Raw genomic sequence first — 25,699 nt, 5'->3', positions numbered from 1 at the left:
GTTGCGTATTAGTAATGCTTTTGAGAAATTAAATGGATTCCGTGTCATACATACACGAAAAAAGGTAATCTAAAATAAACAATTTTCTTTATTTTATCACTCAAGAGCCGTGTGAGATGAGAATCTTGTGCACAGTTTTTAATGGGCGAAAGAGACGAGGAATCCTCTTTTTCGGCTCCAACTCTCTCACACCGATCGATGCTATTGCTCTTCATTCTTGCTACTTTGAAAGCAAATGCTTCAGTTGTTGGCCCTCGAAATTTTTTTATACTCGTTTCCGTTTCTCCATTGAGCGAACGGCATTTTCTTTCGAAACCCTAGCCATTCCTAGAGCGGGCGTTGGGCATATTCACACCTCGCTCCTCCTCCATCCTTAACCTTTATTGTAAACTGAATAATGGGGGCTTGGCATTGACATAGGACAAACCATGTATGCTTTTCCCAAAAACCAATGTTGAAACTGTTAAAGTACACCTAAAGATTGTCCTCTAAGAACACTTAGAGAAGAGCCGCTATACATTGATTGCCACTTCTTTGTCCTCATCCCTTTTCCCCTAATTAGAAATTTGAGCAACTTTTTAATAAACAAAGCTTAACTTTGAGAAAATATCTTCCTGCCCCTATCCAAATATTTTAATAAGCCCCATGACCCATCTTGGCGTAGTGCCAAGCATCTTGATTCTCGCGACACGTCAAAAGTCGCATTTCTCTTTACTCCATATAGTAGTGAGTGCTCATAGGTTGGCTCAAACAACCTATCATTGCCGATTGTTTGTAGTTTCCCTAACATGTTTTGGTGCGGGCAAAAGGACTTTAGGGCAACACTTTTTTGGAGTGTGGGACGATTAAAAAAAAAAAAAAAAGAAGAAAGGCCTTAGGCCATGGAATAACCTTCGCCGGGCCTAGTTCGTCACGAACGGTAACGGGCGATGCCGATCTGCGCTGGCGCACGAAACTAACCGAATTGATCGAGTTGACTTCTATCCTTCGAAAGAGGAAAAATTGTAAAAAAAGTTATAAAATCTATTGTACGATGATCATTTCGGTCTCCAAAATCTTTTAATTATACAAAATTTAGCCTTAAATATTTTGTCGATTTGTCAACTAATCCCAAACCTTTCATTTAATTTATTTGGTACTAACTCTTTTGAAGTTTTGCTAATTTAATCCTACACATATTATTTGGACAATTGTTAAAAATTTTATGACCAAATCAATAAGATTAAGATGTTTATGATTAATTTGACAAGCCGTCAAACTATTTAGGACTAAATTGGCACAATTAAAATGTTTACAACTGAATTGGCTGCCGTACAATTTCAAATTTTTTGGACAATTATCCCTTCCGAAAGGAGAACGTTTTCGAGAAAAAAAATCATCGTAACGTGACGGTGACGATGGCGTCCAAAAAACAGTTTTTGGACAATTACCTTATGTTAATATTTCAACGCGCCTCCAAACGCGAAGATCCGCGCGTGGGGGAAGTCATTCCAAATGCAAGTATCTGAGCGTTGGACCATGACGGTGACGATGGCGTTGATAAAAGAGAGAGGCGGGAGAGAGCAAGGGGTTCCGGCCACGTGGGTCCCGTGTCACGTGGCGACAAAATCGGAGCCGTTCAGATCTGAGCCACCGTTATCCCCTCCATCAACTGAGGACTGCGATCTTTGCTATCTATAAATACTCCGAGCGGAGCTTCGCCGTTCCGGTAAAAAAAAAAAACTTGCCTTTTCCCTTTCTTCTTCTTTGGTTTCTAGTTGTGTTTTGCAGCTCGACAGATGGAACGAGGCGGCGGCGGCGGGGGCGGAGGCGACGACGCGGTGGCGCCGTTCGTCGCGAAGACCTACCACATGGTCAGCGACCCGGCGACGGATGGCCTGGTCAGGTGGGGCAGAGCCAACAACAGCTTCATCGTGACGGACCCTCTCGAGTTCTCTCTCAGGATCTTGCCCGCTTATTTCAAGCACGGCAACTTCTCCAGCTTCGTTCGCCAGCTCAACACCTACGTAAGCGCTCCACGAAATGTCCAAACCGACAGATTGAGTTTTAGTTTAACCAAAGTAAATTCATCTTCGTTCTTTATGCGGTTTAGGGTTTCAAGAAGGTCGATCCGGACAAGTGGGAGTTCGCCAGTGAATACTTCCTCAGGGGCCAAACCCATCTTTTGAGCAGCATAGCGAGGAGGAAGCACAACCCCAGCAGCACTTCTGCTGCGCATCCACAGTCGATGAACAGTTGTGGGGAGGTGGAGGATGAAGACGACGTGGCCGTGGAGATAAGCAGGCTGAGACAAGAGCAAAGGACGCTGGAGCAAGAGCTTCAAGGCATGAGCAAGAGGCTGGAGGCCACGGAGCGGAGGCCCTACCAGATGATGGAGTTCCTGCACAAGGTCGTGGAGGACCCGCAGTTGGTTCTGAGGATGATGGTTGAGAAAGACAGGACGAGGCAATTGCTGTGTGAAAAGAAAAGGGGATCGTTGAAATCGTCCTCTTCCTCTGACTTATCCTCGCCACCGTCACTGTCGCCGTCGCCGTCGCCGTCGTCGCCTTCTTCCTTCACCAGAGCGCTGGATGTGGCCAATTCTGCCGTAGATGAAGAAGAGAAAGATGGCGGCGAGACCCATTCCCGACCGCCGCAGGAGACCAATTTTGTTGTGCCCAACTGGCGCGCTGCTAATGGAAGTCTGGGGATGCCGAGGTGGGAGGTCGTGAGCGCTGGTCGAGTTGCTGGCGTGGCATGCGAGCCTGCGATGGCTAATTGGTCGCTTCCGCCGGCTGCCGGAGGTGGCGGCGGCGGCGGCGGCGGCGTCGGAGCTGTGGCGGTGTTGCCCCAGCAACATGGCTCGAGTGGATTTGGCGGCGGTGTCGATAGTGGATGGCAATCGAGGTACCTCGGAGAAGTGGCCGCGGCAGTGACCGGCCACGCCGCCTTATCCATTTTCTTTGTTCTTCCACTAAGTGATGACGATAAATATTTTTTTCTTTGGAGGTCAATCACATGATTTATCCTGTGTATTTATTGTTTTTCCAGCCTTTTGTTATTATCTTGAAAACTAAAAAGAAAAAAAAAATCAAAATCTCATGTATTCATAAAAGAACTTTTTACGGTAAAAATTGAGAAAAGTACAAAAAAAAAAATCATAAATCTATTGTATCGGTAATAATTTAATCATAAACCTTTCAATTTGACTACTTTAGTCCTAAATCTTTTATATTTGTACCAATTTAGTTAATCCGGTCAATTTCAACTAGAAATCATTAACAAGGATGCTGGTTGTTGTACGTGGCACAATAGGTATCCAAGTTTTACCATTTTTTGAAATGTATTCTTTTATTTATGTATTTATTTTTTTCTTTTCATTTTGGTTGGCGAGGGTTGCAGCCTTGACCCAGGCCAACCATCGCCAAGCAATGGAGTCGAGGGCTTAGCAACCCTTGCCAACCAAAATGAAATAAAAGAGAAAAAGAAAAGTATTTAAAAATTGGTAAAATTTGCTCACGAAAGGCCGGTCGTATCACGTAGGTTGGCCGGCGACCATGTCATCAATTTCGATCGAAATTGATATAAATGCAAAAGGTTTATTATTAAATTGGTTCAATTGAAGGGTTTAAGACCGAATTGATATCAATGCAATAAATTTAGGAATTTTTTCATTATTTTTCTGGTTAAAATTGTTATGCTGCATTTGATTGTCAGAATATAATCTATGATAGAATATATTTTAATCCTATCTTGTGTTTGGTATGATAAATGAGGATATATAGAGGAAATAGCTATGATAAAAAAAATCCTTGGGGGGTGTAGGATAGACGAGGATAAGATTTCTTAATAGAGCAAATACAAGGAGAATCGGGTTTTTCCTACAATCACAACTTCAAGAGAGAAGATACGATAATATATGCAGAGCCGCCTCTCTGGTGATGGTGACCGTCAAGTGTGGCCACCTCTATGGTGGCGCTAGGGTATCCAACCGTAAAGTCGGGTATCTCTATGACCTTGTTCTTTAATCGATTGTTTGACATGATATGATATCACATCCTTCGTTTTTTAACTTCTTGAACCTTTTCAACATTTGAGAGGGACTCGACATGTTATGAAGAACTCAAGGTTCATCATCGACGTTCAAGGTAGCTCTATTATACGACTTGCATGAGTGCATCTTTAACTTGTGAAAATTTGTTGAATAATTAGATTGTTCGATACTTATTTACCCACTCGACAAGACACCGAGCAAGGCAAGCGGGTCTTTCTCAAATGATTAGACTCCAAATCAAACCCCCAATTCTACCCGGTATGCTTCGTCAATGCTATGTTCGAATTTAGATGGTACAAACTTTTTATTAACAATAACTTACTCATTAGAACTCATCACTAGATAATTTCTAAAGCATCCCGATGTTTCGAAAAAATAGAATCAATCTCAATCTCGCCTTGCCTTTGATTATCCGACCCCGCAATTCACCAAACACTAAATAGGATATGATAAAATGTTTGAATTTTTTATCTTATCCTATCTAGTCCAATTTTAATCAGAAATTTATATGACCAAATACAGTCTTAGGATTTGAATCGGTTATCCCTCTAGCTAGAATAGTTTTTTAACTATATTGTTATAATATTTAAATACTAAAGCACACTTGCATCTAACAGTTTGAACTTTTAGTCGATCAACCGAATAACCTACCTCACAATATGCTATTTAGCAAAGTAATCAAGGTAGAAGTACTATAGGTCTAATCGGTTTAACGGGTAAGTCACATACTTTTAAGGGAAAAAACCATCAAAAACCCCGAACTATGTCAATCGTAACATATTTATCCCATTTTTTTTTTTGTGATACAAAAAACCCCAAACTTTTATTCATGTGACACATTTACCTTAAACTTTTTATTGTGACATCAAAAGCCCTAAACTTATATCCGTGTGACATATTTACCCAAAAATATTTTTTTTGTGACATCAAAAATCTTAAACTTATATCTATGTGACACATTTACCTTAAAATTTGGGATAAATGTGTCACATGCCTATAAGTTTGGAGTTTTTAGTGTCACAATAAAAAGTTTGGGGTAAACGTGTCCAACGAGCATAAATTTGGGGTAAATGTGTCACATGCGTATAAGTTTAGGATTTTTTGTGTCACAAAGAAAAATTTAGGATAAATATATCACAATGAGACATAATTTAGGATTTTTGGTGGCTTTTTCCCTACTTTTAATCAAAACTTTATTCATATGGTGTTCATTAACAACCAAACTAGTCAGCCAAAAAGTGTCAAAAGCAAAGACAAACACTTTCTCGTGAATTTTAGAAACCGCAAAGCCCAAATCAGTCATATTTACATGTTCACAATGAAAATCAGTAAAATCGATAGCTTCCGAGGATTGAACTCAGATATGAATTCATTTTCAATTTTGAAGGACAACATAGAGAAGCAAAAGAAAACGGTAAAAAATTATAATCGTTGTTTTTCAAGGTCGGTAAATGGTTTCAAAAGCAAAAAAATAAAACATTATGGCCATAACTTCGAAGAACGGTAAAAGAAAAAATTACAATTACCATCACTGTTGAGAGAAAGAGAGAGAGAGAGAGAGAGAGAGAGAGATATTTGATCAGTTGTTTGCATTGGAATACCGATAGCGAAAATGACTTTTTCACATTAAGTGAAAAGATTTTCCGCTCACAAATTCATTTTCTTGTGTCCAAACACACGAAAAGTCCGAAAGCATTTTCCTTAAAAAATAGCTTCACTCGAAACAAGCCCGATGTCCCTTTTTATGTGAAAGAAAAGCGCCATTAATTGCATATAAAGAAATGCAAAAGATGAAATAGCTTTCTAGCTGTACCAAAACATAATCGCACTTAAACCGACCAAATTTACAGGCCGAATCTTAGATTTACTAACTAAAAAAATTTACACGGTTTGGTAACTGAAAATCACTGTAAACGTGGTAAAAAAACAAAAGGCCTCCTCCTTCCACATTGGGTCAGGCTTAAGGTAATGTGAAATAGTGACTGCACACGTGGGCCCCACCAACCTTCTTTGGGGCTAATCAAGGCACGTGTCCAAGGCAGTGCACGTGACTCGAGGGGCCGTGGTGGTGGGAACGGGGGCCCAATCCTCGGCTCGCGTGACCACGTGCGACACTGTTTTGGGACACGTGTAGACATCCTATTCGTCAGATGAGAGTGATTTAGGTACTTGTCTGCAGGGGGCAGGGGCACAAACACTCACCGCCGTTGGGTTGGTCTCCTGAACTATTATTTATTTGGTCGAGTCGCAGCAATAATTCATAGCTGCAATGATTTCTTTTGCCTTTGTTAATTTGTATTCTTTGATAAGGATTTTAAAAAAAAAAAAATACGTACGCCGCCAGCATAAAAGTATATATGTATACGTATTCTTCGTTGGAAGGATTAGAGATGTATGCTCCAACTCGAGGAAGAGGTCCGAGGGACGAGTGATCTTATGAGTATCTAAGATTTATCATCGCATGTTTGAAAGCAATCATAAAGTGAACATTGAGGAAAATCGCAAGCGTTCAAATCTCATTTTTCTCTTTTGTCTAGCGAGAGTTTGACGTAATAATTCCTCAATTTACTACCCCAATCCTACAAATGGAGAATTTGCTAAACAGTTCGATAACGCCATCTCATGCATTTTCTAATGCAAATGAGAATTAGAGGTTTGTGACTTGAATTATGGACTGAGCGTCGTGATCGTTTTCTATTTTCAATACATAGTAGGCGAGTCACCATGAATTTGGTGAACGGTCATCATTCGAAACAAGATTGCTTTTGATTTGAGCTATGTATCTAAAACTTAATCTAGATCAACGATGGGATATAGGCTAGGAAGCACCAACATGTTTCGAGGGCCTCTATGTCGTATCGGACACTCCTCAACACTCTCTAACATGCGATCGACATGCGATTAGCGCTCCAAACACGTCGGCAGCACGAAAGTCTAACATCCCAACACGTCATTTTGACACGCACGAAGTTAATTTTAAATATTTTCAATAAATTAAAGGTCAAAATGTATATATATACTAAGCCATCCAAAAATAATATACCCAACAAAAAAAACCTAATCGTTAATCCCTAACGTAAGAAGAAGAAGAAACTCACCACTGATATTTTTATATATACGTGATAATATACACACACATGTATCCTAAAGTATCGGAATTATCTATTTCTTAAGCCATGACGTGTCGACATGTCGTAATGTCGTGTAATGTCGCGTGTCGGTGCTACTTAGGGTATAAGATAGTTCCAACATCTAATTTTGGTTAGGCTAATGAGGCAACGTCCAAGGCCGATGAAAGAAGACAGAAAGTCCCCAAATGTAGAAATTCTCTACTTTTAAGGTTTTCTCCTTCAGGGTAAATGAAGTTAAATCTTAGTAAATATTAGAATTACGCAGTCAATTCCAATTCATGTAATTGATTGGGGTCGTCGAGTAAAGGATTGATCGAGCATACACTGCTGGTTCATGCAACGTCTAAGCCTCACAATTCGGCAGTCAATATCAAGACATTCAAGTAGTCCACCGTCTAAGAGAGGCTAACCAAAACCAAGAAGTAGATTGGATAATACAAAAATTCATCGAATTAAGACCCTTACCTTGTAATTGGCTCACTAATCCTCCTCGGTTTTATTTTAAAGGAGCGAAAGTAGTCTTTTTCAGTTATGGATGATGGGCAATCGATTGATCATGGGAGTCGAGACCAACCGAGATAGTTGGAATTTGGAAGCAATCGATGAACAAATAACCTCGAGCCGGGCGAGACAAGCTTAGAGAGCTTGCGCAACCTCAATTTCGACGGGCAAGACACATAAATCAGATAGAAATTTCACCCTCACAATACTCAACTCAGTCATTTGTGAAATGACCATGACTCATATTTTGAGTGGACAGATTGTTAGAATTCAAATTCTCGAGATCAGTCGAGTATCATACATTCGGTTTCCATTCGAAATTTGAAAACTTGTTTGGTATTCCAGAATTGGAAAAGATAGATGCCAATAATCCACGACCAACGACTCCCAGGACAAGAAACATGCATATGGTGATAGGAAGACATAAACATCACTACAATCTCTCCGTGAGAAAAGTGACAATTGCGAGCTGGGTGTCGCGTGATCAAGAAAAAACTCCAAATCTCTTATTTCGTTTTGCTGACATAACTCACTGAAATTTTTCCTCGATAGAAGCAAAGTAAAAGGACACTCGAGACTTGCTTGCTTGGTACTAAGCATCTGAAAATTTGGCTCTCGAAAGCTAAAGTGCTCTACATGAATGAACACATATCTATGCTGCGCTGATCCTGATATTCGAAAAAATCCTTTTGTCAATTCTATGATGACCATTGACAATTTTTAATCGAGTATAAATGGAGTTCAAAGAGGGCATCATATTAATTATCCTGTAATGTTTGTCATGCAAGAGTACCTCAAAGTCTCTAGGCAAATCAGTTTCCACTAGAATGGGAATTTAGCTCAAAATGCGCTTTATTCGTTCGCTCGTCAAAATGAGAACCCGCCAATCGATCCACCGGCACACCGAACAAATTCAGTAGGACTGCTATAACTCCCATGACATAGACCACGAAAAATATGAAGGTGAACCACAATGAGAAACGTACTTGCCCACAATGAAGGTGAACCACAATGAGTTGCACCGAAAGCATTTCGGGTCGAAAGATATGAAGGTGAACCACAACGAGTTGCACCGAAAGCATTTCGGGTCGAAAGATATGAAGGTGAACCACAACGAGTTGCGCCGAAAGCATTTCATTCTTCATCTCCCGGGGAAGAAGGGAAAGCAGGAGCAGTAGAAGAATAAGTAAAGGGACTTTTTTCTCCCGTTAAAGGACTGCTATAACTCGCATGATATAGACCACGAAAAATATGAAGGTGAACCACAATGAGCTGCGCCAAAAGAATTTCGTTCTTCACCTGCCAAAAAATTAGATGACAATGACTTACGCAAGTGATATTTCAGTTCAATCATCCTAGCTGGCAGAGAAGGTATTTCTAACAATTGTATGGCATGAAGAAATCTTGATCTACTTCCAATTTATTGACTTATAGGACAACCCAATCATTCAGCTGGAGCATATGCCGAATACATGAATCACAAATAGAGTGTTACCGGGCCATCTTGGTCAACATTTTGTCCAAGCTTGTTCTCCGCCTTTGTCTTGAATATTTTCAATTCCCTATAAGTAATACTGAGTAATGAAAATGTTATACACTTACACTTCCAAAATTTGTCCATACACCCGGACCCTTACCCAAACAAGAACAGATAACTGTTTTTAGAACATTTTTAACTTTTTAGCGCTCAAAATACGTCTGAAATTTAACAACCAAAACTTACATATAAATGTCTCACAAGTATCAAAAGTAACTTCCATACACATATATACTTTATGACTTTAATTTTCTTGCACATGTTTGTACTGTGACATTATTTCACTTTGCACATACAACGATATCTAAATCCTAAAAATAAGGAAATCTCAGCAAAATTCAACTAAATTTCATATTTCAGAATCCACAATCATACCACACGTTTTCATTTACCCCCTATGAGTTGGCTACTGAAAATGAGTAACATTAGAAAGAGAGCAATAAGAGGACACAAGTGCTTTTTTTCCCTCTCTTACCATGATTGAAATTCTATTCTCAAGATACATATTAATCACAACAAAAGGACATCCATTCCACTCAATCCACTTTAATTCAGAAACAACCAGGGAATTCAATGAAGCTGCATTAATATTTATTTGAAAAAAGATTAATATTCATTTGAAAAAAGAGGACTTAAACTGGTGAAACAAAAGAAAGACGGAGATAACTGTTACCTCATTATTCTCTAGCACTTTAAAGGCTTCGTCATAGACCCACAACCTGCGATGGCTTTGAGATTTGTTATAATCTTCTTGATGAGCAATTTCTCTACCAAGATCTCTCGGTCAATAGCTCCTAATGTAATAATATGTAGCTTATCTTCAACTTCTTTCCAAAACTGCATATTATTTCCGCACAAAATTGATCCTATGACCAGGAAGCCGTTGGATAAAACTTCTTCAGAGAGAAACTCAAATTCAGTTGGAGGAGACAAGTCCGCTAAATGAGATGAAAGACTGATCTATTATCTACTATTCATACTTGAAGTGCATCTATTGACCCAAATTTTTCAAGAAAGCCTCACTGGACCAGCCATACAATGGTTTATTCTCTTGGAGCCCGACAAGATCAAGAAAAATGGGAGGATATTCATTCAACAATACAAATACAAATACAAGCATCAAGAACAATGATTGTTTTTTTTTTTTTTTGACAAAATTAAATGTACAACCTCAAGAGTTAAGGAAGTCGTCTACCTCATGTCCATGCTCGATGTCCGCCTAACAATTTTGCTTCTCGTAAAAATGATAATCCTACTTCCCGAACCAAACCGCTTATGATCTTCAAGCAAAATCGATCATTATCATCCACATCATCAAGGAGAATGAGGACTTTCTTCCGGACCTATACCACTCATGATCTCCTGCTTAATGTCCGCTTAGCATCATCAATAACAATTTTGCTTCTCGTAGTAATGATAATCCTACTTCCTAAACCAAATCACTTATAATCTCCAATTAAAACCTATGATTATCATCCACATCATCAAGGAGAATGAGGACTTTTGCTAGACCTACACCATTCATAATCTCCATCCAAAACTTCAACTGATCATATTTATCCACATCATCAAGAACAATGAGGACTTTTTTTGACAAACTTAAACCCATAACCTCGAGAGCTAAGGGAAGTCGTCTACCTCATGTTCATGATTGATGTCCGCTTAACACCATCAAGAACAATTTTGCTTCTCGTGGTAATGATGATCCTACTTCCCGAGCCAAACCACTTATGATATCCAACCAAAACCTTCAAGTGATTATTATCATCCACATCATCAAGGAAAATAAGAACTTTCTTCAATTTCACTCGAGGTTAGTCGGTTATGCAAATATTCAAGACGATGTTCAAATTGATCAACAAGTTTGTTGTAGATGACCTTAGTGAAAGCTATCTTGCCAATACCACCCATCCCTTAATACCAACAAGAGAAGGGCACAATACACAAGTATCATGACATCCTCCATAGGACCGTCGATTCCGACCGGTTGCTTGGTAAAAACTAGTCCAAAGGCCTTCCGTAACTCACTCAAAACCTCTATGATAACCAATTCTCCCAAGTCTCCTTGGAATCTGCCAAGTAGAATTAGAGGTTAAGTACAAAGCTACAATAATTGCATAATAAACCTCATTACAGCACATGAACAAGCTAACTTTGGAATGGATTGCCCCAGTTCATTGAAGTTGTCTATTTCTCACCTCTATATTATCACATGTCATATATTGAAAGGCAAATAGTCAATGCACTAATAAAGAAGGTTCAAGTAAAATTGTACCTGTTGACATCTTTCCTGGAATCCCATCCTTTTAGGGAAGTAATTTCTGTGAACACTTCCTCCCATTCATCCACAACCTTTTCATCCAAATGCTTCTTACGGGACCAAAATCTCTCCGCTGACATCCCCAATTGGTGCTCCACATCCTTTGTTTCCACTTTGTAAAGTATAGGCAAGACTACATGTCCTCTGCCATTCTTGTACTCCATCATTTGAACCAATTCACCAAGACACCATCTGCTAGAAGCATAGTTCTGAGAGAGTACTGACCAAGACCTTAGTCTATTTTAAGAGCTTGGAGATGGTCCGGGTCAATGTCCAAGCCGCTAAAGACCAGCCAACTAGACACGTTGCATCTTCTGCAAGCAGTAGCACAGAGACAAAAAGAATTAGTGCAGGATGGCTACAAAACGAGGCAAGGATGTTGGACAATACATTTCTTCTTTTATCTGACTCTGCCCTTAATTACTCATTAAAAATTACCACTGGGATTGCTCTGCTCTTAGACAAAAAGGGACGACGACGACGTTCCTTCAAGAAGTTGTAAATCCTAGTATATCAGCCTGAGCGCAATGCATCATAGGAAGTCATGTGCATTGTCAGGCACTAAAATTCTAACTTAAAACTTGGTTCTACTTTTTTTTGAAAGGTTTTAAGTTTCAAACGACAAAAACTGAATATTAATGACTAATTAGCATTAGCATCAACTCCAATAGCTCACCTCGCGAATGGTGTCTAATTAGCTTATTACGTTCAGTTGCAAGGATTTATCTACAGAGGGGCCACTTTCCCCGACATCAACAACATCGTCACCGGCCAGCTTTTCAGCTCCAACCGCCGCCGACATCTCACCATCGGCCCACCACCCCACTTTGCACCCGATGCGGCCGACTAATCGGAGCCGTCCGACCTCAGATTCAGATTTAGAATTCGCAACCTCGGATCTGAGGTCGCGGTAGCAGCCATAGCCAGAGGTGGAGGTTCGGGGGCGCCGATGAGGAGCTGGCGGCGGCGGCGAGGAGCGGCGGTAGCGACCAAAAGTAAACTCAGAAAAAGGAGCACTCATGACCTACTCGAACGAAATGGAACGACACATGGAGGAAAGAGAAAGTGCGACGATGATTAAGGAGCATACCTGTTGATCTTAATGAAGATCCCGCATCAAACCAGCCAGAGAGAGTTGGAGAGAACATCTGAGAAGAGCGAGCAGAGATTTATACAGTCCATCGCAACTGTCGGAGGATGCGACAAGGAAGACGGCAACCTTGAGGAGGCCTCACCCCACGTTTATAAACGAGGCACCAGTAAACCCTAGCAGCACGGAATGAGTCGGGTGTCATTCCGAACCGCCCTTGCCCGGCCGATTTCAAACCGGTCCACATGAAAACCGGTTCGGTTCCTTGTAAAAAAAATTTGTGAACCGGTTCAAAGCGAAACCACAAGTCTCTTAATCGAGCACTTTTGAGTATATATACATACACATATATAATAATAATAATGAAATTGACCATTCCTACATAAAAAGGCCATTGGGGGTGTCCTAATTTACTGTTTCACGAAAATAATGCTTATAGTTAAGCAACTAAATCAAAAAAAAAAAAAAGAAACAGAGAAAGAAAGAGCAGACAAATTCTATGTTCTAAGAATGAAATGCGATTTCTAACAGAATAGGTTTCATGTTCCTAATATGCAATGTACAGTTCTTGGAACCGATCACTCTTAGTTGAAGGGCTTATTCGAGACTTGGCTCCCCACATCTACTTATTGTTGAATGTTCTACATGAAAGTTGATCTCATCTGAGCAATAATCGCTTGGAACTCGACGTCATTCACATTGACATTTTAATGTTCGAACACAACATGCCTTTATCCGCATGTCTTCCTTGTGGAACTCTTTAACTGTGAGCTATGTTTTCTTCTAGTAATACTTCTAATTGATAAGTTATAAGTACTAATATTGTTCATATTTAGGCTCCGTTTGTTTTGCGAAAAATAAATGATTTGAAAAATATTTTTATAAAAGCGATCGTTCTTCCCGCACACTAAAATGAACGGGTGAATCATTTTTGTCGTCCACGAAAATATTAGGACATAAATTGTTGTTAATAGTGAAAATATTTCTCGTTGGCTAATCATTTCACCTAATACAAGCAATCGTTTTTAGGAAAATATTTTCTAAATCATCTGTTTTTCGCGAAACAAACGGGACCTTGAATCTAGTTAAGTTTGAATTAGAATTCTTATAGCATGGTTGACGCGAGTTGATTTTTTCATGAGGGATCGATTCTAGATACTTTCGGATGACGTTGACAGTTACATCAGCCTTTGTTCCATCGCTACAAATCGGAAGAAACGCACTTCCATGTGGATCAAGAAATGGTCTCCCGACCGAAATTTGGGCCTCTTGATTGGGCTCGATCACAGATAGGTAACCTCAATTAGGCCCGCAAAAAGCAGTCGTATTATTAGCATCGAGGTCTGCAACAATACGTTCACCCATAAAGGGGGTCGATAGAAATAGAAAGACGTCATAGTGCAAGGCCAAAATATTGTGCGAGATTATACACTATGCTATCTAGAGTTGATCGATTCTCGAGGTGAGTTAGGTTCCCCCCCCCCCCCTAAAATTGAAAACCAACCTTGTGACTCAAACTATATCTCGACTCGGCCAACTCAAATGTTAGCTCACCGGATGCAAAGCTGATTTGGGATGACTTGCTTAACATGATCGACGATTAGGAGGGCGTCGCAAATCGAGATCTGGCGACACGAGGCCTCAATTCCATCATCAGGTTTTGGTCTGGCTGACTCTGTGTCTTCTCCTGCAAGGACCATTGCGAGATCCACGTCTAAGGCTAGGCTACAGCAAGCTTTTCGTCTGCCCACAACTTTGTGCTCTGGATCAATGACACCAAGGGGGAGCACGCTTTCATCGAGTGGGGGTCGTGGAGGGGAAATGAGGCTTTGGATTGTAACGTGCACAGAGTGAGGATGTAAGACAGTCAAGCGAAATGAAAGAGAGAAAGATTAATCGGCACCACTGGACAAAGAGAACTCAAATCTGAAATGAGAGAAACTAGATAGTTGACAGAGCCAAATTTGAAGTGAGAAAGTGAAAAATTAGAAAAAGCCGAATGAGAAACTTAAAACTTAGATCCTGCGCTAGACAGGTTCAGTGTAGGTTCCACCCAGGAATTGACCTTGCAAGACCAATTCCCAGTTAGAACTAATAGTGCAGGACCTCAATCGAGACTTGAACCGGTCAAGGCTGGTTCCTCCGGCCTTGACCGGTCTGGTTCAGTCCTATTCCGGGGTTGAATTAGGAGTGATGCTCACGCCAAATGTTATGGGCTAATGTGGTTCACTTGCAGCGCTATCGCATATAATATACAAAATCGGTATATTTGAAGAACCTTACTAATGATAAGTTCTTCGTTCTCAATTATTGATGGATATTGCGAAATCAAATAGCCAAAAGGATTTTTTTTGTTTTTTTGGCATGTTGTGGTATTTAAATAGTAAACCAGACATTCATTTGACATTTTTCAGTTTTTAGAACAGTAGACAATGATCCCACGAAATCTCACATGTCATTCCACAACGAATAATTATCTCTTGAAGTTCACCTCATCTCCTCGTGCTACTTTCGCAAGCAGCCACCTACCTAACCACCGGCGTTAATTCTATGACCACCACCATCTCCTGCCAATTCCGTGGCTATGCGACGTTATAGCATTACCGGATTTCCTTTATCCGATTCGAACTCCTAAACCGGGGTCACGGCTTATGCAACATTACAGCCTTACACATCTTATGGGGCACCAAGAGGTCATCGACGATCCCACAGACAAAGACAAGACTTTCTCAACAGTGGTGTGTGTGTGGAGGTAGATCACGAAGGTGTGGCATGAAACTCAGAAGATCCAAGCACGAAGCTCTTTGCCCAAACGCTGGTGTGTGGTGGTAGGTAGGTTAATTCTGCTTTGTTACAAACTCCATAGTTTTGATGTTTAGTCGGGATACGAACTTATAGTTTAATTTCTTTAAAAAAAAAACTTATAGTTTAATTTGCAAATGTTATTAAATCTTGGATGCACCTAACACGCCCCGACACCACGTTTTGTCTCTTCCGCTCCACCTGCAAACTGCTTTGCGGAAGAAAACCGGAGCAGTTGGCTGTCTCGTCTCTATCCATTCCGCTAATCTTGTCGTCGACGCCCTTCTCGAATCAACAGTTTTCTACGCCGCAGGCAGGAAAAGTCAAGATCCAACGGCCGAAATTGATTATTTGGGTCGACATGATCGATAGTTCTACTCATAATTCGTCATATAATAAGAAAAAAGAAAGATGGGAAAACCGTGCGCCATATTGGTGTGGAACAAATTAGGTCTTTGATGCGTAGCACTTGCGTCTAAATTTAGTAGCAGCTGGTGCGCTCTGGATCCCCACGATGCATATTTTACGGGGTGATGTTCGGTACAACCGAAGGTAGGCGTAGCGTATGCGAAACTCAACTTAGGTTTTAAAATGATTGGTAAGCTTGCTTGTTCTCATGGAAGACCCATAGAGATCCGAACCGATCCTTTGTCGTGCGTAGTAATAAGATAAGATAGTTTAGTCTTTTTAGGAGATATCTTCCGAATGCTAAGTAGACCCGTTTTGTGTTAGAATATTTAAATGATAAATCACGCCTCCATTTATCAATTTAAGTTTTTTTTTTTTAAATAATCGATCGTGATCTCATCAAATTTACCATGGCATTAGAGTAGGAGGTTTCGAGTTCTAGTCTTTCTAGACGCCCGGTTTGCTTCGCTTATTGCATATTTATGCGGGGAAAATTGATTATATAACCGTCTTTGAGTGACTCTTATGTTAATAATTTATTTTAGGTCACACAAAATGGAAGATAACAACTAATGAAAAATTATTGCTGGATTCACTCTTTTAAGATTTTGACAACTCACGACTTATTGCTATTCTCACGGTCGCCCCCGAATACCGTTGTGCTAGCAGAGAGTCCTTCTATGGGAGCATTGTAATATTTCAAATATTGAACAAAGTTTCCATCTATCTTGCTTGAAGTTTTAAAACAGTCGGCGGGGGCTCCACAAAATGTTTATTTTCTTGGTCCATGCGTAATCTGAATTGTCTTTTTTCTTGATTTATGAGTGAGTTATTTTAGAGGTACCGCTCCCATTACCGGATCTCTTCTGTGCTCAAACAAAAAGAAAAAGATGTTATATCTCTTGGCACCAAAATCGTCATATTATTAAAAGAGTTAGATTAATTTGTTGCGAGTGTCTAATCTCTCTACGGACGAAATCCAGCTAAAGATTAATTGGCTTTTATATGAACTCGAACGAGGGTTTTTTTTTTCTATGCATCCCATAGTAAATAACTCATGATGAGAATATTTTTTCCCCTTTATTTGTGTAATTTAGGATCATCTTGTGTTAATGCTAATAAGTTTGTCGGGGAAGGCCTAAGCATAGGAATGCATTTAAATAAGATGAAGACCAGCTGTTTAAAACTTTAAATCATTTGTCAAAGCATGCAGGCTTTTTTTGGTCTTTTCACTTGCGTAGGGTGGTTCGGTGGTGCCCTTATTTCTCATATTCACTTGCCTCTCAATAGACTTTCAATTGTCTTCACTTGGCAATATAAAATACACACATGTACTTGATTATTTGATTATGCGACCATATGCGTGTGTTTTGTCCATTTAGGGTTGGTACAAAAGGGAAGCAAACGTTAGTTTGCCTAGGAAATCATTCATTTTTTTCAATCCCGATGACCATTCACAGATCTCTAGTTTCGCCAATATCATTCGCATTCCTCGAATAAGTGGTAGTTGAAGTGAAATTCGAGATAATTTTTCGATATATCTGCGAAGTTGTCACTTTAAGAGGTGGTGCTCCGGGGTTTGACCCTCCTCGATTGCAAACTCCTTAAGGAGGAAGAAGTCGTCACCCGTCCATGGTGAGGAGGATGATGGGTAAAAGCCATGCAAGACAGCTTTTCAATTTGACCAATTAACGGCAAAAAAGGATATGAAACGAAGACTTCAAGAATCGGAAAGATGGTGATAGGAATATACATGCAAAATTACGGTGATGATCCTACTGGATCGATTGGTCAATCTACCAAGTTAGAACGCTAACTAAGATATCTCTCTACACGCGATGACACCCAAAAAGGAAATATGCGAAAGAGTAAAACGCAGGGTCGTTGTCGCCGTCATCTTCCTCACGACCGGCTCGAGAACAGGGCCTCCCAAATCTCGGCGAACGCCAGCAGGATCACCCGGTGGTGGTGGTGCGAGTTCAGCGCCAGGAAGCACTCCAGCAGCTTCTGCAGCTCCTCCGCGCCGAACATCTCCTTCTCCACTATCATCTCCACCATCGACCGCCGGAAGTCCCCACGCGGGTCACTCGACCGCTTCACCACCGCGAAGCTGTCCTTGATCCCCCCGCCGGCCAGCGGAAGCGCCCCGGATCCGGCCGCGCGGCCCCTCCTCCGGCGGCGGGTCTCCGACGAGTCCGGGGAGAGGGAGCGGGAGGTGGAGGGGGCGAGCCGCTCTCGCCGCCGTCGTCGCCGCTGAACCAGTCCTCCTGCGACGTGGTTGACGAGCTGTACGGGCACTTCTCTTTCTCCTCCGTCGCCACCGTCGCCTTCCGGTCTCGGTCTCGGTCTTCTCGGTGGGTCTGACCCGACTTCTGGAATTATTTTCTACGGGGGAGGGCACCGGCGGCTGGGGTAGTCTTCTCATGAAGGGAGTGATAGGCATCGAGGGAGGGCACCGGCGGCCGAGGTAGTCGTCGTCCCTGAGGACGGACGGTGGATACCGCTCGGACGAGGTTCGGCGCGGGAATCGGGGGCCGTCGGAGTCGCTGAAGATGGTCCGGGTGGAATCGCGGGGCGAGGAGGGCCGGGGAATGAGGACGGATCGGTGGACGACTTGGGCGACGGTTCGGGTGCTGCAGGAGGCGGCGAAGGAGGACCGGAACATGCGCGGGAATCGCAGCTTCTTCGCTCGCAAACCCATTGTATATTGAAAGAAAGAAAGAGAGATGGATAGGAAGACTTTCTATTTCCCCCTTAGGTTGCTGACTTTATAATCAGAGGGTGACCATGCTTCAAGAACTGATAATAACTGGGAAAAAAAAAAACTCTCTAAAAATCTTCAAAAAAAAAAATCTCTAAAAAATATTAAAAAAATGAAGAGCAAACTCTCTAAAAACATAGGAATTGGCAACCCCAAACTATCATGGAGCGAATTTGGAAAGGAAATCTGACAAAAAATTCTAAATATTCCGACAACATTACAAAAAAAAAATAAAAAAGATTACGCGTGTGAACATTTCAACACTTTGAATAATTACTTCAATGTAAAACTCAATTTTTTTCTTTCGTAGTGTGATCATCGAAAACATTTTTAGCAATTATAGATACAATGAATGAAAGGCGAAACTAGTAACCACGCGTGTATTTTAACCTAATTTTAATGACGTTTCAAATTGTTACCGTTCGAAAGAAAAAAAAAATTTGAAAGTTGGCTAGCATGGTGGAAAAAGGTGGAGTTGTACAAAAAGATAAGAAAATAGTGAGGTAAAAAAAATTATTCAAACAAATCCAATATATTTAAAATTTTCACATAAATTTCGGTTTTTGGATGGTCATGAGTTTGATTTTCGAGTTAACCTGGATTCCCATGGCATCAAGTAGACTTTATCGATGCTACAAGTTATGTAAATTAGGCTGATTCAAGTTTTAATTTTGACAGTTGAATTTATTTTCTCAAAATTTTTATATGGAGATTTAGTCAATAGAAATTCTAAATTTGTTTTGTGTATTGTGAGAAGGGTGAATAGTATTATTGCTTCGACTATCCCTATTATCGGACTAGATGGAAGCCTGAAGTTCAAAAAAGATGACAAATACATTCGACGTGTGTAGGGAAGTATAGATGAAACTCATCCCTCGTAGATTGGTGAAATTAGACATGAAAATTTATCCAAAAATTCATAAAACTATTGTATAACGGCCAACTCAATCCTAAACAATTCAAATTTGCCAATTTAGTCCTAAAACTTTTGACGATTTGTCAATTTAGTCTTAAATCTTTCAATTGTGGCAATTTAATCCAGAACTCTTTAACGATTTGTCAATTTTGTTTTAAATCTTTGGACAATTTGTCAATCTAGTCCTCTTGGCCTATTATCCAAATATTAAGTTTACGACTAAATCGGCAAGATTTTTAAAAAAATTATAACTAAATTGACATAATTGAAAGGTCTAGACTGAATTGGTAGATTGTCAAAAGGTTTATAACTAAATTAACAAAATCAGAAAGAGTTAGGATTGAATTAGCCGCCGTATAAAATATTAACGATTTTTTTGGATTACTATCTCATATTAAACGTAAAGAATCGTACTCTAACTCCCTGATTCTGATTCGGACAAACGCGCACACCGCTATGGTCTTTGAAAACCATTAAACCCCGTTAAGAGCACATGCGAAATCCATTTATAGCATCACAATCATACGATATTTCACTAATTTCTATATTGATTTTTTTCCCTACGTGCTTGCTGTACATCGATATTCATCTTTTGCCCTAGCTTCTTGTCGTCTTCTTCCTTGTATCGAATAATTAAAAAAAAAAATTGTCGGTAGGAGGAGACGTTTTGCATTGGCGAATCTTAGATCAGACACATCACTTTCATCCTCGTACGCCCATTTCCCAATTACAAATTAAGATTGTTTAGCGTATTATTTTGTCGTGGGCTTTCTTGTCCACTTTCTGGTTTGATTTTTCCTATCGACCTTTGAAATCAAAGCCCGAGAAAATGATGCCTGCATTGCAATGTCTTTAGATAAATGTGCAAATTGAGAAAGCTTTCAAAGTCTTAAAGGGTCACGAGCTCCTATTTTCTTTGTCTTTAATCATCAGGTGATTTCAAAAGGTCAATCCATTATGGTTCCTGTTCAATCTATGTCGACATACACATTCCCAGCATTTTCTTGATGTTACGTTCAAAAAAAAAAAAAATATATAACCAATTTGCTTGACCGAGTTTTGTATTATTATCCAAGAGATTACGTAATCGACCCACCGCAAAAATTCATCATGGGACGACGTTAAATATTTAGGCTATTCAATTTGTAATTTGGCAATACGCAAGTGTCAAAGTTAATATAGTCCCGAAAATCAGTCTTGTCGGGCAAATCATTCATGGGTTCATACGTCAATAATAAATAAATCGCAAACAGCTAAAAAAAAGCAATAAAGTAAAATAGTCTTATGGAAATCATTCATGGGTTCACACTCAATAATAAATAAATCGGCCTTTTTCAGGTTTCTGCTCAACCATGCAATGACTTCAATAGCTCGGTTTTTCGGGTTCAAACCTTAAAGGAAGCTCTTAACTAGGATGTGGTACTGGAGGTCCTCTTGTTTATCTCGAATGATGAGGTGGATATGTCTGGCCGTTCATGAATCATTGGCTTTGATTACTTTCATGGTTAATTTAATTTAATTTGAAAGTAAGATATAAAGTGCCGGAGATTATGTGACAATCTCGAGGGAAAGTAATAAATCAATGTTGTCATTTGGATTAAGCGAAATGCTCCATTCGAATGGAATATTGCGCTGGTGCTAATACGTGTGATGCCGCAGAAATCGACAGATTGACTTAGGGTTTGAGAAAATTTTTTTTTTTTCGATTTCGTTGTTAATTTATCGGTAATCCCTAAGCCCAAGGAGTCCTATGGTCACGTCCTGATGATTCAAATTTTTCTTTTTTGGCTAATCGACGTTCTAACGATTCGAATTCAATGCTATACCGTCCGTGCACATGAAAAGAGGAAGAAGAGTAAACTGCAAATGCTTTCAATGTGATCCGATCCTATTAATTGTTCGTTGATTATGAAAATATTTCTTATTCGTTCATTTGTCTTTATTATAAATGTAAGAGATTGGTTTGTTGCCGTAGTCTTTGTAATATGAATTTTGAGTTGTACAGTTTGGGCTGGGCTCATGGTTTGAGCCCAGTCCGCGTAAGACTCAGACCGTGGCGATCTAAGTTCAGTCCAACTGATGAGTTGGGTTGACCCGACCCGACTCGACCTGATTCGTTTTTATTACTAAAAATTCAGAAAATTTCAAAAATGGATAAGAAAATGCCTTTGTTTTTCTGTTTTGTCTAATTAGGCTTTTATGTTGTTGATTACTGATTGATTCCTATGTTTCATTCGCATAGGTTAGTTAGACTTTGCACGTTTGGGTGATTGATTTGATTTGCGACACATGCGTAGGCAATTAGATTAGCATAGTGGTTAAGGTTTAAATGCGAGATGCCCGATTTATCCTTCAATCGACCTAACTTTACTGATTATTTGCTTTGAGTGAATGCATGTTGTAAATGCTCATATGCATGAGATCGATATTCCGGTGTGGTGATCGATAGCGATGTTCACAAAGATGACGGCCCACCGGGGCTTAGTGGTGGCAATCGACCGATGTCCACTCCAGTCCAATATGATTTATTGTACGGTCGATCGTGTCTTGGGTTTGGTATTTGGAATTGTAACTAATTATGATTGGTTTTCATGTTTCTATTTCAGTCGGTATTTAGCTGTTTTTAATACTTGAGTGTTTATTTACAAGATCGCATTTCGATAAATTGCTTGTTAATTGCTTTCTTAATTTTATGGTACTGATTAAGCTAACAATTACATGAAAATGACATAAAAACATTTTGCATGATCATCTAACATTGGTTAGATACTTGGTAGGCTTTAAATAATAGCTTAATGTGTGATCACTTTAGGATATATCGACCGGTTATGTATCGAAAGGATGCTGATTAGCTAGTTAGCATAAACAAGTCATTGGACTTTGATTCTCTGGTTGCGTATAAATCGAGACAACCCTCTCATTTCTCGATTGATTTTTAGTCAACCTCTAGAGGCTAGTGGCAATTTCTAATAACTTTTCAGGTCGCTCTTCACAAAAACGAAATTCAACGTCACGCGAGATAGAACTTAGAAGAGTTCACGCCATTGATTGATGGCAATACCTCTAAACCTATTGGACCATTGGGAAAGGGAAAAACAGATCACGACAAAGAGCCGTAGTCACTGCAAGGACCATCGGGAAAGGGCAAAACATGTCGCGACAAAGAGTCGTAGTCACTGCAAAAATTCCAAGCATGATTATGCGTCTTGGCTTTCCACTAGATAAACACAAACGACAGTGGAAATCGACAAAGAAAAGCGCCAAGCATTTGAAAGGCTAGTCACGCAATCCCAAAGAAATAATTCAGATACTCAAGACGTGAACCAATTACAGAGCCGATACACACCAAAGAACCAGAAGGTGAGGACCACGATGATGCAAGACCAAGTATCGTCCTCGGATCGCCGCTGACCCGTCATCGAATTTGGCGAAATGCCCCTTGGACATGTAATCCCGACATGCTGCTACTCTAGCTCAGGGTCCAAATACTGAAGCTCGTCGATCCGCTCTTGCTCGTCTTCCTCTTCGTGGACCGGCACGGACTAGGACGAAGCGCCCGAAGCTTTCCTATCGGAGAGTGAGAGAGAGAGAGAGTCGGACCATTGCACCATGGATCGGGCAACAAAAGTTTATTCCGACGGATCACGGCGCAATGCATGTCAAGTGATGTGCACGAGGAAAGAGGGATCCACCAATCGAGCTTTATCACTCCCTAACGCTATGTTACCAATCTTGATCAAGCAATCTGACGGACTGGGAATGGTACCTTTGTAGGCACGACGCTTGGCGTAATAACAATAGTGGAATAGAAATTGAATCGAAGTTCGGACGAGAGAAATGTAAATAACAATTAGGTACCACAATGAGGGAAATTAGAAGGTCTAATTGAGGACGACAAAACCAACGAAAATGTTTCGATAGGATCACACGGGAGCAAAGATCTCCCTTTGCCTCTAATTAGATATGCTTAATCTCGAAGTATATCACCTTAAACACATCAAATTGAATGATAATGTGAAAACCCATAAATGTTTTGCCCAAAAAAAAAAAATCCCTTCCTCTCTTTTACACATAGCCTATACTTTACATATATTGATTTGAGGAAATCGAGTTTATGAATAGTTAGAAACATGATCGTCATCACTTATGCTATTAAAACCTACTTAGTAACATTCATATTCTGTAGCGATATTATTCCAATTCAAAACTAGCAAAGAGATTAATATTTCAATTATCAATAGATTGACTTTGGGTTTGAGATTATTTTTTTTTTTTTTCGCTCATCAACATTCGGATGATTGATTCAATGCTTTACCATTCGTGCAAAAGGAAAAAGAAAAATTCGTAAACTGCAAATGTTTGCAATGTGGTTCTATCCTATTAATCGTTCATTGATTATGGGAATATTTTTTGCTCGTTCATTTGGCTTTATAATCGATATAAGTAATTAATTTTTTAAAAAATATTTTTTAAATCGTTTACTTTTTGCAAAATAAGCTCACCGATGATCCATTCTTTGAATTTGTCTAGTATGAATTTTTCTATCCAAATTGAAGTGCATTTCTACCCACCAAATGACCTATAAATCATAATCTTTTACGCGAAAGCTTAAGGTCCGAGAATAGCTTATAATCCGATACCCTTTACCTCCGGATATTACAGATATCGACATACGGAGGCAATTATTAAAAAGTTTAGGTTTTACCCATCGTGCCAAATCTAGTGCGATATTTTGACCCGTCGGCCGACATACTTTGTAATCCAATGGTTCGCATCAACCATTACTGCTCGTCGGTCGGTATCGTGCACGGAAATATCGCAGCATAAGTCGTACGGCACAATAGAAAAGCCCTCGACTTTGGTAACGTTTTCGTGAATCATGTTCGATGTCACCAAAGTTTAGGGTTCGTGGTCGTGTTAGGATCGATCCGATAGAACTAATGCCACGACAAAGAAAGAAACCCAACAAGCTGCTAAATTTATCAGCAGCCACAAAAGGCGCTGTCTCGTTGAGATTTGGAAATAACCTGAGAAGTCACGGAAACTTCCAAAGGTTTAGATTGCACGCAGGAAAGCTGCGGTTGAAAATGTCTTCGCTTGACACTATCGGAGAAGACGAGGAAGATGATGCCGCCATGTTTTCTCTTCTGTGCTTTGATAAAGGTCTTTTCTGAATACTTTCCCGATATGCAACAAGGCTATAGTTTTCATGGTGATGAAGGCAGTTTTGCTACACCGGCAGGTTAGTTTCAGGGAGCCGTTTCGTCGGAATTACTCCTGCAACGAAATATCTTTTATCGAAAGGAGTTCTTTGGCTTCTAATTAAAGGGAAAACAGGTCCTGTGGTGGCGACTCTGGATAAGAAAAAATCCAGGCAAACGAAGAAATTAACGACTTGAATTTCAGTAGAATTATACGAACACAGGCGACTAGAGGGGATATAGCGGGTGGCCCTAGCCCCATTCATCAATTGCTTTTGTGTTCTTGTAACTAAAGAAATATTTAAGAAGCGTCACTTTACACCCTAGCGCCGGAAGTAGGGATTGAACTTCCCACCTCCAAGTAGGTCTTGCGATTAACATCAATGAGCACACGAAGAAAGAGCATCAATATAAGGTTTGTTATAAATACCCGAGCCGAAATTTTCGGGCCTTTTTGGGTTGGGTCTCGATATAGCACATCTTCCTCCTTCACCGCCCTGTTTACCACCACCAACCCCGAGCGACGCCGGCGCCAACAACTTGTGGTTTGCGTTCTCGACCGGTTTCTGGACCTCGGGAAGGGACGAACGGAGCAGGGAGCGTTGGGTTTGCTTGTCGACGGCCATGATGGCCCTAGAGGAGGGTGGCGATTGCGGTTGTTGCCGGCGATGGCCTTGAGCACGGGAGTTGCTGGTCGATTGCTTATCTTCTACCGATTCTTCGTCGCGCACAGATCTTTCATCTTTCCCCATGCATGCATGTTCTACCTCGTACCATGTCGGTCCCCATCGTCCCCCAACCTACTCCATAATCCTTCGGCATTAATTCATGGAAGATGACGGTTTCTACCGAATTAAGTGGGCCAAGGCCAATTCATTCCGTTCCAATTGCGCTCAGTCTGAACCATCGTATTCATCGACCTCGGAAAGGTTTCCCGAATTCGAGACTAAAACGCAAGGCTGGCAACATAAATTTAGAGCAAAATCATTGCCTAATCCT

At 40.3% G+C, this 25,699-nt stretch overlaps 3 protein-coding genes across 6 annotated transcripts; 1 reads left to right on the top strand and 2 right to left on the bottom strand.

Annotated features, from left to right (window-relative positions):
- The first annotated feature begins 1,703 nt into the window (after window positions 1-1,703).
- LOC115749202 (heat stress transcription factor C-1-like) lies at window positions 1,704-3,029 on the top strand. The gene is made up of 2 exons (XM_030685927.2): window positions 1,704-2,006; window positions 2,093-3,029. The coding sequence occupies exons 1-2, from the start codon at window positions 1,779-1,781 to the stop codon at window positions 2,999-3,001; spliced, it is 1,137 nt and encodes a 378-aa protein (XP_030541787.2). The 5' UTR covers window positions 1,704-1,778; the 3' UTR covers window positions 3,002-3,029.
- Window positions 3,030-3,065: 36 nt separating this feature from the next.
- On the bottom strand, window positions 3,066-12,765 carry LOC115749205. Of its 4 annotated transcripts, XM_048277741.1 has the most exons (5): window positions 12,613-12,758; window positions 11,478-11,836; window positions 9,876-9,921; window positions 9,678-9,764; window positions 8,966-9,227 (listed from the first exon to the last, which is right to left on the bottom strand). In XM_048277741.1, exons 2-5 carry the CDS (start codon window positions 11,687-11,689, stop codon window positions 9,174-9,176), a joined length of 399 nt encoding a protein of 132 aa, XP_048133698.1. In that variant the 5' UTR covers window positions 11,690-11,836; window positions 12,613-12,758; the 3' UTR covers window positions 8,966-9,173. The 4 variants fall into 4 exon arrangements, 1 of the variants encoding a protein (XP_048133698.1); XR_007198185.1 differs by lacking the exons at window positions 9,678-9,764; window positions 11,478-11,836; window positions 12,613-12,758 and adding exons at window positions 3,066-3,077; window positions 4,554-4,556 and having other exon boundaries at window positions 9,094-9,227; window positions 9,876-10,389; XR_007198187.1 differs by lacking the exons at window positions 9,678-9,764; window positions 11,478-11,836 and having other exon boundaries at window positions 12,613-12,765.
- Window positions 12,766-17,724: 4,959 nt separating this feature from the next.
- Window positions 17,725-18,523, bottom strand: LOC115749203 (transcription repressor OFP8-like). The gene is made up of 2 exons (XM_048278047.1): window positions 18,193-18,523; window positions 17,725-18,089 (listed from the first exon to the last, which is right to left on the bottom strand). The coding sequence occupies exons 1-2, from the start codon at window positions 18,521-18,523 to the stop codon at window positions 17,725-17,727; spliced, it is 696 nt and encodes a 231-aa protein (XP_048134004.1).
- Between the last annotated feature and the right edge of the window lie 7,176 nt (window positions 18,524-25,699).

This window comes from Rhodamnia argentea, chromosome 4, assembly GCF_020921035.1.
Source record: "Rhodamnia argentea isolate NSW1041297 chromosome 4, ASM2092103v1, whole genome shotgun sequence".
NCBI classification, from domain to species: domain Eukaryota; kingdom Viridiplantae; phylum Streptophyta; class Magnoliopsida; order Myrtales; family Myrtaceae; genus Rhodamnia; species Rhodamnia argentea.
Note: the sequence above shows the minus strand (reverse complement) of the source record. Positions and strands in the feature narration are given on the sequence as shown.

Excerpts from the sequence above, each read along its gene's own strand:
- LOC115749202 (XM_030685927.2), top strand. The coding sequence starts at position 1,779 with ATGGAACGAGGCGGCGGCGGCGGGGGCGGAGGCGACGACGCGGTGGCG. Across the intron at positions 2,007-2,092 it reads TTCGCCAGCTCAACACCTAC|GGTTTCAAGAAGGTCGATCC; the intron begins GTAAGCGCTCCA and ends TATGCGGTTTAG.
- LOC115749203 (XM_048278047.1), bottom strand. The coding sequence starts at position 18,523 with ATGGGTTTGCGAGCGAAGAAGCTGCGATTCCCGCGCATGTTCCGGTCC. Across the intron at positions 18,090-18,192 it reads CGTAGAAAATAATTCCAGAA|GAGGACTGGTTCAGCGGCGA; the intron begins GTCGGGTCAGAC and ends ACCACGTCGCAG.
- LOC115749205 (XM_048277741.1), bottom strand. The coding sequence starts at position 11,689 with ATGATGGAGTACAAGAATGGCAGAGGACATGTAGTCTTGCCTATACTT. Across the intron at positions 9,765-9,875 it reads AAGTGCTAGAGAATAATGAG|GTTGTTTCTGAATTAAAGTG; the intron begins GTAACAGTTATC and ends TTGAATTCCCTG. Across the intron at positions 9,228-9,677 it reads AGAATAGAATTTCAATCATG|GGAATTGAAAATATTCAAGA; the intron begins GTAAGAGAGGGA and ends TATTACTTATAG.